The 14,686-nt window shown below is 37.0% G+C and overlaps 1 protein-coding gene across 1 annotated transcript; it reads right to left on the minus strand.

Annotated features, from left to right (window-relative positions):
• Window positions 1-9,404: 9,404 nt before the first annotated feature.
• On the minus strand, window positions 9,405-9,909 carry LOC138339250 (uncharacterized). Its single transcript, XM_069290832.1, has 2 exons — window positions 9,622-9,909; window positions 9,405-9,536 (listed from the first exon to the last, which is right to left on the minus strand). The coding sequence occupies exons 1-2, from the start codon at window positions 9,907-9,909 to the stop codon at window positions 9,405-9,407; spliced, it is 420 nt and encodes a 139-aa protein (XP_069146933.1).
• Between the last annotated feature and the right edge of the window lie 4,777 nt (window positions 9,910-14,686).

Raw genomic sequence — 14,686 nt, forward strand, 5'->3', positions numbered from 1 at the left:
GATCTCAAATCAATTTTAGAGAAGACACAGGCACCTTGTTACTGATCGTATAAATCATCAATGCGAGGAAAGGGATACTTGTTCTGAATAGTTACCTTAATAAGCTGCCTGTAGTCTATGTACATCCGAAAACTTCCATATTTCTTCTTTTCAAATAAAAAAGGAGCACTCCAAGGGGATGTACTCGGCCTAATAAAACCTTTACCTAACAACTCGTGAAGTTAGGCCTTTAACTCCCTTAACTCAGCTGGACAATTTTATAAGGGGGAATGGAAATGGGGAGAGTACCCAACTCCAGGTCAATACAAAAATCAATATCTTTATCCGGTGGCATAGCAAGAAGGTCTACAGCAAACACATCCAGAAACTCACAGATTATCAAAACAGACTCAATCAAAGGCACTTTGGAAGTATCATCCCTGTGATGTGCCAAGAAAGCTAAACAACCCTTAATCACAAACTTCTTAGCACGAAGAAAAGAGATAATACGAACTGGAATTGAAATATAGTCACCCTCCCACACTAGCAGATTGGTCCCAGGCTTGGCCAATGTCACAATTTTAGCATTACAATCTAAGATTGCAAAATTTGGAGAAAGCCAAGTCATACCCAGAATTACATCAAAATAAACCATCTCTAGAATAATAAAATTTACATAAGTATTTCTCCCCACAAAAGTCACAAGGCAAGACCTATACACCTTCTCAACTATCACATACTCACCCATTGGAGTAGAGACACGAATAGGCATGTCAATCAAATCACAATATAAATCAAAACTAGTAGAAAATGAGGAAGATACATATGAAAATATGGATCCATGATCAAACAATACAGAAGCCATGCAATCATAGACCAAAAGTGTACCTGTGATAATATCATCAAATGTGTCTGCCTCAGACCTCCTGGGGAAAGCATAACCATGGGCCCTATCACCTGTCTTTCCATTGCCCCTACCAAGTTGCGCTACAGTAGCTCCAACCTTCCCCCCACCCGACTGAACTTGTGACAACCATTACCTTGTCCACCACATCCTCCAAAATGGCGACCTCTACCATGACCACATATACCTCTAACTATGGGGATCTTTAACTCTGTTTTGGAAAATATTTCCTAATATTTCCAAACTCTTTACATCCATAACAATTCCTGCAGTCAAGTATAGGTCTCTGTGAAAATGACGAAGTTTGGAGAAAACCTCCAAACCCAAAAAAAGGCTGACTAGTCTACGACGGACCCTCACTTGAAGCCTACAATGATGACTGAATAAGACGGGCTGGGTAACCTCCTGAACTCTGCCCTCTAGAGTAAGAACCACTAAACTCACCTCCCTTATGGAACTTATTAAATGTCGATGTCGTGGTGAAGTCATCTGGTTTCACCCTCTCTACCTCTGACCTCAATCCTTCACAAAGAGGCGAATCTGGTCTTGTGTACTGAAGCAAAGCTGAGTGGCATACCTGGATAGTGCACGAAACATGGCCTCATAAGCAGCAACAGATATTTTTCCTTGGTCTAGACTCAGGAACTCATCTCTCCTCCTATCCTTCAAAGTCCTGGGTATATGATTCTCTATAAATAATTTAGAAAATGATGCCCAAAGTCATAGGTGGTGCCTTTGCTGGTTGACACTCATAATACGACCGCCACCACATTTTGGAATCCCCTTGAAACTGGTAGGTCACAAACACAACACCGAATCATTCTACTATGTCCATATTATGTAGCAACTCATGAAAAGCAACCAGAAAATCATAGGCATCTTCAGATTCAACACCCTTGAAGACTAGAGGTTTTAACTTTAAGAACCTAATGAAAAGGTCATGTTGATAACCTGTCATTATAGACTATGTAGTCAATCGAGGAAATGTGCCTACTTCCAATGATCTATCCATAAGGGGAGCCACAACAGTTACATGTTGTACTCCTTGAACCTGAGGTGCTGGTGCAGAAAACACTGGAGGTGTCTAGCCCTGATAAGATAACCACTAAGATAAGTAAGAACCTAATTAATCATCTCGGGAGTGGGCTGGGGTGGTACATCCTTATCGTGAATCTGTTCATTTTCCTCTTTTTCACCCTATCTCACTAACTCATCAGTCGGTGGAGGAGTCACTGCTCTATCCCTAGCTGGACCAGGTGTTTTTCCTCTGCCTCAAGTGGGCGTCCACTTGCAACCTCTACCACGCCCTCTTGCCACTGCACCTCCTCCTGTTACAGCCCCAATGGTTGGCTCAGACACACCTTGTCATGCTTGTGTTGGTGTTGGCACAATTGTTGGTCTAGTTCTAACCATCTGCGAAATAGAGTGAGAAGGTAAGATACCAATTTGTATCACCTAGATACCAATTAGATTCAAGTAATAGCACGAAAAAAAGAAGGAATGAAGTTCTCCTAAAATCTTATAGCGTCTCGAAGAAAAGTAAAGGCTTCCCCATACCGTTCCGAAGACTGTACTAGAATTGTCCATGTGTCATAAGATCACTGAACCTAACGCTCTGATACAAAGTTTTTCACGATCCAAAATGAGTCATGAGTGGTACCCACACTTGCCTCCCAAGGTGGGAGAACCAACACATCTAAACTCCAACATATACAAATAGTTCAACTATAAATAATATAAATAATGTGAAAGCTCCAAAACTTGTTAACTAACAAATTTAAATAAGTTACTAAAGTTTAATACATATCATCCCAAAATCTGATAGTAATCACGTCACAGACATCTATTTTAAAATTATCAAGTCTAAGAGAGTTTAAGAAAACAAGAATAAGCAAAAAGATGGTTCATGTCAAAAATTCAAAGGCATGAAGACGTGAATGCGAGAATACAGCACGAGTTAGAATAAATAGCTCACCCTGAAATCTAATGTGCAGGAGAATGGCTAGAGCTGAGGGCGAGTCGAAGTCGATGGTACACTTGCTGCACTCCACAAAAGAATAGAAAAGAAAATACAAGTAGGGGTCAGTACAAGGAACACATATTGTATAGGTATCATCGACCAACTCAAAATAGAAATCAATATATATTGAATAATAATATAAAATCAACTACAATACTTAGCAGGTGGAAAAAAGCAAACACGTGAACCATTCACAACCTCACCATAACGGGTACACCATCAATCACAACATCAAACACACCTATGAGAACTCATGCCTCCCTACCATACTCATTAGGGAAAATAGGTTCTTTGAGATTAACTATATTAAGTTACTTCAAGATTCCCTTCCTTTAATGTTATTTTGTCAGAATGTGACACTTCGATCCCATATATCGTGTCAGAACGTGGTACTTCAATCCGTTAATACCGTGTCGGAATGTAACATTTTGATCCAATAATACCGTGTCGAAACGTGACACTCCGATCCGATTATTTCATTTTTTTATATTATCAAGCCTTCTTTATTCAAGGCGTCATTTTAATAGATAGGGTTCAAGATTAGAAATTCAACACTCTCATAATTTTAGGTCAATCACAAACCACACAATTAAGACATACAACCACACAATCAAGTACATACGAGACTTTATAATATCACTTAATACATATCAATCTCTATTGAGAGTTTATCTATCGAATAGAAGTAAACCATAACCTACCTCAACCGAAGAATTGAAGTCAAACAACTACTTCTCCATTGTTTTTCCTTTCCTCAATGCTTCTGAACCGTTCTAATTTATCATGTATATATGCATAATTTGTAAGTTAACAAACCTATAAACACTCATATTATTCTATGTCTAGCCTAGATCTAAAAATCATCAAACAGAAATCTATATTCAATTTTCTAATATCGAGGTTTATTAACATGCCAGGTCTCTTATCTTTTATATTTAACCCTAAGGTTAATTCATTATTTATCTCTCATTCATTTATTAATCTCTAATAACTCAATGTAAGTGATAGTATAAATTATTTTTCTTTTACGTTCTTTTTCTTCCGTATTTTGTTTCAAAGAATTATATGGTCTTTATGCTCTTTTTTATTTAATTTATAACATCCAACAAGTACAATTGCAATTTAAATAACAGAAAAATAACTGCAATATATTAAATATGTCTACATCCACTTTAATTTCTAATTAATTGAACAATTAATACATATTAATGATCATACAATAACTATTTTTCCATATTTTTTCTCTCTCTTCAAATGTGTTATTTTTATATTATCATAATGACTTTATTTTTTATTACAAAACTTGGTTTACTCCCTAAATAAATTAGTCAATTTATTTTAACTATTTTATGTTAACTTGGGATTGAATATATTTTATAATTATAGTTGGTGACTTGATAAACATCAAAATTCATCTGTAGTTTCAATTTGAATTTGAGAAAAAAACGATATTAAGGATAATTAAGTTGTTGAAAAAATGTATCAAATAGTAAGTGTTGAAAAAATGTTTCAAATACTAGTTGACTCTATCAATCATCATTGACTCATATTTTATGAGCAATTACCTATTTTTAGCAAGTGCTGTATTGTAAAAGGTTAATGCAACGAATTGAACACTCTTCTTAATGTACCAATATCAATTGTTATAAGTGGGGTGTAAATGATTGGATCTACTCAAATATTTAAAATATCAAATTGAACTTTTTATTTTAAAATTTTAAATTTATAACCGAAATTAGTAGAATTTGGGTTTTTCAACCTCGAATTTCTCGAGTTGGTTTCATTTTTTGTCAAATATCAAACAAATTTATTTTCGTCAAAATTTTAAATTAAAAAATCAAATAAAAATAATAAACATCAATTTTTTATAATTTATTTCATGTTATTTTAACCTTGGTAAAAAGTTCCTAATTTATTTTAAATCATTTTGACTTATTTTAAGTTATTTTTTATATTTGTCAAATTCTTTCAGAAATCAAAAACTGACCTAAAAATAGGTCACGCAAAAAAAAGAATTAAAAATAGGTTTTGGTTTGAGAGATTTTAAAGTTCATTCAAACACCATGTCGCGATACATAGGTGTAAAACATATTCTATAAAAGGCAAACATTAAGGGTGTGTTTGGTATGAAGGAAAATGTTTTCCTAAAAAATGTTTTCATAGAAAACAAGTAAATTTTGAACTTATTTTCTCATGTTTGGTTGGTAAGTAGAAAATATTTTCCATAAATGATTTTAGTGTATGGTTTATGAGTGAAAAATGTTTTCGAGAGACATCTTTTATTTTTACTAGAGTAGAAAAAAATTTATGAAATTAAAAATATATTTTTAAAAACAATTTTAATTTGGGGTGGTGGTGGTAGTGGTGGGGGTTTTGTTGGGGAGGGAGGAAGAATGAAAAAATAAAAATTCAAACTTTATAATATTTTTTAAAAATAAATTTTATTTTTTTGGGGGGTGGGGGTGGGTGGGAGGATGGCCGCGGGGGGGGGGGGGGGGGGAGGGGAGAGAAGGGGGGAGGAGTTTAAAAATAAAAATTTGAAGTTGAAAATAATTTTAAAAAGCAAAAAAAAATTTTTGTTGAGGGATTGGGGTTGGGGGAGGAGGTGGCCGGTGGTGGGTAAGTGGGTGTCCGGGATTTGGTAAAAAAAAATTTGAAATTAAATTTTTTTGAATGGTTGTTTTGCCCCCCAAAAAAATGCAATTTAAAATTGGAGGAGAGTTTTGAAAAATATTTTTCTTTATTTTTGAAGGGACGTTATTTTCCTTAATTTTGACGAAAATGAGATAATTTTGAAAACATTTTCCAAAACTTTTGTCCCAACCAAACATGAGAAAATTGGAAAACATTTTCAAAAAAATGTTTTAATTCATATCAAACACACTTTAATTGCGGTAGAAATTCTATAAAAAATAAAAGCTAATTCTTGAAATTACTTAAGTTAAAAGATACCCATGCAAATCTTGTTATAAATATAGTACAAGAGAAAAACAATTTTTCCTAATCAAAATATTTCTTCTCCATTTATTGAGTTGAATCGATTTAGAGAGAAATAATGTCCACATCAGAATTAGAATGGATGAAAGTGATAAAAGAAGGAGAAGCCTCTCGCGTAGTTTTGTCTTATGAGTTCATTAATAAGTTAAAAAAATTGAATAGGGATGAAGTATTGCAAAGCAATATGATCATTTCATCGCAATCTAAAAGCTACCGTGTTGCTCCCAACAAACAAAAACATCCAATTAACACCTACTCTTGTCATGTTTTTTGTTATCCTATATTATAATATATACCATTTTCTTTTTTGTATCACTCCTAGTTGTTGATTTGGTCTTTTTAGAAAGCTTCTCCTAGTAGTGATTAGGTTATTTATCGTTAATAACTCAATCTAAGCAATATTACAAAGTATTTTTCTTTTAAATTCCTTTTCTTTCTCTTTTAATTTCAAAAGGATTTTATGGTGTTTCTCCTCTTTTTTATTTAATTTTAAACATCCACAAACTTAATTAGAATTAAAAAAACTCACAGAAATAACTACAATTTATTTAAATGTGTCTACGTCCATTATAATTTCTAATTAAATTAAACAATAAACACATATTAATATTGTGCGATATATGTTCTTCTGTGTTTGTCATCTCTTCTCGAAATTGTTACTTTGATGTTATTATAATGCCATCATATTTTATTACAAAAACATGGTTTGATCCCTTCACTTTCTATATATGGTAGATTATATGTTTTTATTTAAATAAATTATTTAATTTATTTTGATTAATTTATGTTAAATTGGGATAAAAATATATTTTGTAATTATAATTTGGTGACTTGACAAACATAAAAATTCTACCGTAGTTCCAATTCGAATTTGAGAAACAAAAGAGACTGGGGAAAATTGAGTTGTTAAATATATCAAATAGTAAGTGTTGAAGAGATATTTGAAATATTAGTTGACATATAAATCATCATTGACTCATTTTTACAAAGCAATTACCTATTTTTATGATAGTTGTGTCATATAGTAAGTGTTGCATTGTAAAAGATTAATGCATCAATTGAACACTCATTCTGAGATATAAGAATATCTCACTCTTTCTGAGATAAGAATATTTAGCGATACATAATCATTATCTTTGTTCATTTTAAGTATCAAATTAAATTATTCGTGTAAAAATTCTAAATGTATAAATAAAATTAATAAAATAGGGGGTTCTCAACTTCGCAATTTTTCATGTTGGTTCGATTATTTCAAATATCAAACCAAATCATTTGTGTTTAACTTTTAAATTAATAAACTAAATGTCACGACCCAAAAATGGGTGTGATGGCACTCGTCTTATCCCACAAGGACAAAGTCAGCCAAAAATCCAATATCTAACAAAACGCCGAAGTAGATGACAATCCAACAACAATTTCTATTATGAAACCAAGTCATATTAATTCAATTCTCGCATCCAGGTTGTCACGTGCACAAGCCTCTGATGTAAATATTAGAATTGAAATAATTAGAAGTCTAAAATGAAGTTGTTTTTTAAGTAAAAACAAAGTCATAAACTGGAGTAGGAAAGTTCGCTGAGATGACAAGCAGCTACCTCACAATACTCCACAACATGCCTCGGAAACGAAGAGAATGGAAGGTATCACAAAAATCCGGGCTCGTAACCTACTAAAATTTGTAGAAGCAAGGGGTGAGTACCAAACCACGTGGTAACCAACAAGACAACCTCTAAACTCTAGTTAAGTGAACAAAATACGAGTATTCCTTACACCCTATCTAAACCTCCACGCTACAGCCTAACAGTTTACAATTTACATAACACACAACTCAATAACCACACTCAATTTGTTTACAGATTCTCAATAACAACTCAATATTCAAGAGTCACAAACTTCTCACAGAAACAATCACAAGATCAGCAAAACACATGTTAAAGTTCATCAATAATTAAATATGCAATGTCATGAGATGCAATGTCAAATGTAGTGATGCATGTCTTTCCTAACGATACACACCCGCTGTCTCTCAGTCGGTGACCCATGGGGGACATATCTGTCCATGCATCTGTCGCGGTGCACGACACGACCCTCGATAAAAGTAACCTTCACGGCGCGCGATACGTCCTTCGAAATATACTATCCATCACGGCGCGCGATACGACACTCAAAATGGTAGATCGTCTTACTACAACCATGTCTCAGATACAATGCAAATGACATGCTCAAATGAAAATGAGGATATAACCATTTTGATAACAAAGCACAATTTACAACAAGGAATACAAAACCAACAAATAAGCAACAAGTCTCCAAGTCATTCTCAAGACCGCACAAGGAAATATACGTATTTCATATGCTTAACAAGGGTTTAGAAATCCATTTGCCTTAGTCAATTGAATAATCACTCTGAGACTTGAGCCTCCCCTTTTGGTTGAACTTTCGAACTAATGCAATCTATTCAAATATATATTCACAATAAGGTTTCGAAACTAACAACATCCACATTATTAAGTGTTTAACCTTGAACTTAAAAATCCCCTAAATTTATGATCACATTCATATTTCTTGATGTCAACTAACGTTTAAACTATCATATCATATTTTCCAAGTTCCACGTCTAAAGTTAAATCCAAATTTTTAAAAGTTATCCCTTCATTCTTAAAACAAACGTAAAATAGGGACTGACCAAGAATCAAATTAACGAAAAAAAATATATATATCATCAACGTATACCTATATGTCATGTTTTTCCGAGTGATTATTATAAACATTAACATCCATCACTTCACCTATCATTACTTCTCAAATTTATCAGCCACCAATTCAACAACACTGCACCCACTAACTTATAATGAAAATTAACAAGTTTTTTTTCATTCCTTTGAATTTTGAAAGCTGCCAAAATGATGTAACATCATCATATGGCTTCACAATGCACAACTTCAATTTATTATACCCATTATTAATATTATCACAATATTAATAATTAATTTGTTGCCTTCACTAAGCCTCATATTTCAATACATACAACAGTGACTTTATGTCAACATTTTCTGTTCAATTTTTTTTCTTTCACAACTAACGAGGTAGAAATACTTGTTAACTTACAGATAAGACATTATATGAATTAGACATATTACTAGTTTGCCTGATGAAGATCTTGTGGCTGCCTTCGCTTCTACAGGTAAAGCTTCCGACTCTTTTCTCTTTTTTGTCTTTTATTTAATTAATAAAATAATGATGTATTAAATGTGACAAACCCTAAACAATTTAATTCACTTTAACCCATGATTTATAAAGTATTATAAATTATTACTTTAGTTCATTAACTATCGATTTATTACTTAAAGGTACACCAATATTTAAAATTTTGAAAAATGACTTTCTGAGTCATTACATTATCCACCACTAAAAATTAAGTTCGTACTCGAACATAAACTAAAAGAAATTCCCTGGATCTTCGAAAAGTTGAGGATACTTGACACGCATGTCAGACTCTGTCTCTCAAGATTCCTCCCGTGCAGATTGATGCTTCCATTGCACTTTCATTGAAGCAATCTCCTTGGTCCTAAGCTTTCGAATCTGCCTATCAAAAATAGCTATAGGCTCCTCCTCAAATGTCAAGTCTGGACCCAACTTTTTTTGAGTCAAGTGAAAGCACATGAGATTTATCCGGAATATACTTCCGAAGCATAGAGATATGGAAAACAAGATGAATTGCCTTCAAACTAGGTGGCAAGGCCAACTTATAGGCCTCCTCTCCCACTCGGCTCAAAATCACAAAAGGTCCAATGAACCTAGGGTTTAGCTTTCCCTTCTTCCCAAACCTCATCACACCCTTCATGGGTGATACTCGGAGCCAAACATGATCACCCTCCATAAACACAAAGGCTCTAACTCTCCGGTCTGCATAACTCTTCTGTCGACTCTGAGCTGTCAATAATCTATACTGAATCATATGGACTTGCTCCATAGAATCTCTAAGCAAGTCTCTATCCAAAGAGTCCATCTCCGCCGAATCAAACCAACCAATCGGAGACCTACACTATCTTCCATACAACGCCTCAAATGGCGCCATCTGGATACTAGAGTGATAACTGTTACTATAGGCAAACTCTGCTAATGGTAAATGTCGATCCCATCTATCTCCGAAATCGATCACATAAGCTCGGAGCATATCTTCCAACACCTGAATTGTCCACTCAGACTGACCATCAGTCTGAGGGTGAAAAGTTGTACACATATCAAATTGAGTACCTAGACCATGTTGTAATGCCTTCCAGAAGTGAGAAGTAAATAGTGAACCTCGATCTGATATGATAGAAATAGGAACTCCATGTAGTCGCACAATCTGACTGAAATATAGCTCGGCTAACTTTTCTACCGTATACTTCACCTGAACCGGAATGTAGTGGGCACACTTGGTCAGCCTATCAACAACAACCCAAATAGAGTCATAACCACCCACTATGGTAGCAAACCCTCAACAAAGTCCATGGTAATCCGCTCCCACTTCCAAGTAGGAATAGGCATCCTCTGAGATACACCCCAGGGCCTCTGGTGCTCATACTTGACCTGCTGGCAAGTCAAACACCTCGAAAGAATGTCTGAAATATCCCTCTTCATCTCACACCACCAGTAATGTTGACTCAGATCATGATACATCTTGGCCGCTCCCGGATGGATGGAATACAGAGAACAATGGGCCTCCTCAATAATCAATCTTATTAATCGCCTGTCTTAGGCACACAAATTCTACCTCCAATCCGTAACACACCATAAGAATCAAGGATAGCCTCCTTAGCTTCCCCACTCAATACTTTGTCCCGAATGAGACATAACTTCTAATCATCAAACTAGTGTGCACGGATCTTCTTGACTATAGAAGATCGAGCCTCAATAAAAGCAATCATCCCATCACTCTCCTCTGAGATCTGCAATCGGAAAGGACTGTTAGCTAAAAATTGAACATCTCTAGCCAATGGTCTCTCCTCAACACCAAGAGATGCAAGATTCCCCATGCTACGAGTCTTCCTACTCAGAGCATCGGCCACAACATTGTCCTTCCCCAGATGATACAAAATGGTCACATCATAGTCCTTCAAAAACTCAAGCCATCTACGCTGCCTCAAGTTCAAATCTCTCTAAATAAAGATATACTGAAGACTCCGATGATAAGTGAATATCTCACAATGCACTCCATACAAATAATAACGCCATAACCTAAGTACAAATACCACAGCCGCCAACTCCAGATCATGAGTAGGGTATTTCTTCTCATGGGACTTCAATTGCCTAGAAGCATAAGCAATCACTTTCCTCTTCTGCATCAACACACCACCCAATCCAACTCCTGGAGCATCACAATATACTGTAATGTCTACACCCTCTTCAGGTAGAGTCAACACAGGAGCTGAGTTTTTGAAAGCTCTGCTCACACTCATCAGCCCTTAAAAATGCACATCTTGTCGAGTCAATCTAGTTAATGGAGCTGTAATAGTAGAGAAACTCTGAACAAATCATCGATAATAGCCTGCCAATCCCACAAAATTCTGAATCTCAATAGGTGAAGTAGGTCACGTCGAGCCTCTAATTGCCTCAATTTTGCCCAGATCTACTCTAATACCCTCCTTGGACACCACGTGTCCCAAGAATGTCACAGAAGTAAGCTAGAACTCACAATTTGAGAACTTGGCATACAACTTCTCTTCTCTCAACCTCTGAAATACAATCCTCAAGTGTCGGACAACGGTCCTCCTCAGTCTTAGAGTAAGCCAAGATGTCATCGATGAAAACAATCACAAAAGAATCAAGGTATGGTCGAAACACCCCATTCATCAACTCCATGAATGTTGCAGGGGCATTAGTCAATCCGAAGGACATCACTAGAAACTCATAATGACTATAGCGGGTCTGAAAAGTTGTCTTAGGGATATCTGATGCCCTAATCTTCAAATAATGATACCCAGACCTCAAATCAATCTTAGCGAACAATGATGCTCCCTGTAATTGATCAAATAAGTCATCAATGCACGGAAGAGGATACTTTTTCTTCACTGTTACTTTGTTCAATTATCTGTAATCAATACACATTCTATAGTCCCATCCTTCTTCTTCCCAAACAATACAGCGGCAACCCAAGGTGATACACTAGGGCGGATAAAACCCTTACTCAATAAATCGTGCACCTGATCCTTCAATTCTTTTAACTTTACTTGGGACATACGATATGGAGGGATAGAAATAAGCTTAGTTCCTTGCTCCAAATCAATAGCAAAATCGATATCCCTATCGGGAGGAACACCTGGAAGATCATAACGAAATACATCGGGAAACTTTTGAACCACAGGAACAGAGTCAATGAGAGGTGGTTCAACGCTAGTATCCCGAATAAAAGCTAAGTAAGACAAACACCCCATCTCCACCAATCTCTGAGCAAGGATTAAAGAGATGGGCTTGCTAGGATAAGAACCACTAACACTCTTCCACTGAACCCTCGGAACGCCAGGCATTGCTAAAGTCATAGTCAAAGAATTACAATCAAGGACAGCGTGATAAGGAGAAAGCCAATCCATACCCAAGATAAAATCAAAGTATACCGTTCCCTTAATGATTAAGTTTACCCAAGTGTCATACCCAGCCAAAGAAATAGGACCGGATCGATACAGTTGATCCACCACTAAGGGCTTACCCACGGGTGTAGAAAGACGAATAGGTACAGTCATGATATCACATATCATATAAAATTTTAAAGCAAAATACAGAGAAACATAAGAGAATGTAGAACCTGGACCAAACAACACAAACACAGGTCGATGGCATACTGGGATGATACCTGTAATAACAGCATCAGAGGTCTCCCCCTCAGGTCTCCCCGGGAGAGCATAACAGTGGCCTCCTCGTCCACCTCCAGCCTGGGTGGTACCTCTACCCCCACTCTGCTGAGCTACAACACCACTACTAGAAAGTCTATCACCTTTACCTGACTGAACTCTGCCCCGACCTCTACCCTGTGGTGCTGGTGGTCTAGTCAGGAATGAAGAATTAGGTCGAGGCCCATCACGACCCCTTTGAGAAGTATAGTGCCACATTAGGTGATCGGTATCTCCACAAGTAAAACAAAATCTCTGACCTGGAAACTTCTGTGTGGACCCTGACCCACTATAATTGCCTCGCCCTGTAGGCCACTGTTGTAAACCGTAAAAGCCCTGACCCAGGCAATGAGAACCCCTAGATGTATGTCCAACCTCAAATGTCAGCATAGATGCATGAATAGGTCCCCGCAGCTGAAAAGAACCACTAACTCTCTGTCATCCTCTACCTCCAGATGAGGCACCATGAAACTGACCTGATACACAGGCCCTTTTTGGGTCCCCAAACTCCTGTCTCTCCATCAATTCCGCCTCTTTGGCGGGGCTCACAATGGAATGGAAAGAAGCCCCCTCCCTAGATGTCCGAAACACAGTTGACCTGATAGAGAAAGTCAATCCCTTCACAAATCTGTGGATCCTCTCTGTCTCATTTGGAATAATGGCCAACGCATGCCTAGACAAGAGGCAAAAACGCGCCTCTAACTCTGTAATTGATAAATCATCCCGTCTGAGACTCTCAAACCTCAAGCGACTCTCATCTCTCACGCTCCATGGGATAAAACGATCTTAGAATGCACTAGAAAACTGCTCCCAAGTCACTGAAGGAGATCGAACTGGCAAAACACCCAAATAAGTCCTCCACCATCTCTCGCTGGACCACGAAGCTGGAGTGTAGCATAGCGAACCCCATGTGACTTAGCTAATCCAACCATCTCTAGTAACTCTCGACAGGTAGTTAGAAACTCATAAGAATCCTCGCTCTTCCCACCCTGAAACTTAGGTGGGTCCATCTTTCGAAATCTCTCATACCTACGCTAATCATCCTCTGTTAGAACAATTACCGGTGCAATTTGACCCCCAACTGCTGGTGCAATATTTTCTAAACCGCGAGATCTACTAGTAGTTGCCCCACCGCATCATGAACAACTGGAGCTTGCTGCTGCTCTTGGGTCTGAGCCCCCTCTCTAGTACGAGATTCATGTGGTGTGGTAGCAGCACCACCACCCTGAGAAAATCCCTCTAGCATACATAACACCCTCAATAGTGTATCCAGAAGAAAAGGTGTGACTACAAGATCTGGAGGAACATGGTCCTCTCTGCCATCAATCTTAGGTTCTGTAGAGACCTCTCTAGCACGACCTCTCACTGGTGCTGCTCCATGTCCACGACCTCTGGCTACTATCGTACTACTAGCACGACCTCTAGCTCGAGATCTACCCCTACCCCTAGCTGGGGCCTCAACAACTGCCTCGGGAAGTGCCTCCCCTCTACCACTAGTAATATTAGTTCTAGTCCTCGTCATCTGTCAAAAGAGTATACAATAACTCAGTACTAATGAAGGTAACTACGCACAATGAGAAAGAATGCACAAAAGGAAGTTCGCTAGTAATCTTTATAGCCTCTCAGAGATGAGTACAGACGTCTCCGTACTGATCCTTGAAACTCTACGTAGACTCGGCTTGTATACACGTGAGACCTATGAACCTGGGGCTTTGATACCATCTGTCACGACACAAAAATGGGTGTGATGGCACTCGTCTTATCCCACCAAGACAACTCAGCCTAAAACCCAATATCTAACAAAATGTGGAAGTAAATGACAATCCAACAACAATTTCTATTATGAAAACAAATAATATTAATTCAATTCCCAAAACCAGGTTGTCACGTGCACAAGTCTCTAATGTAAATATT

The sequence above is a fragment of the Solanum lycopersicum genome, chromosome 11, assembly GCF_036512215.1.
Source record: "Solanum lycopersicum chromosome 11, SLM_r2.1".
Classification (NCBI taxonomy): Eukaryota; Viridiplantae; Streptophyta; class Magnoliopsida; order Solanales; family Solanaceae; genus Solanum; species Solanum lycopersicum.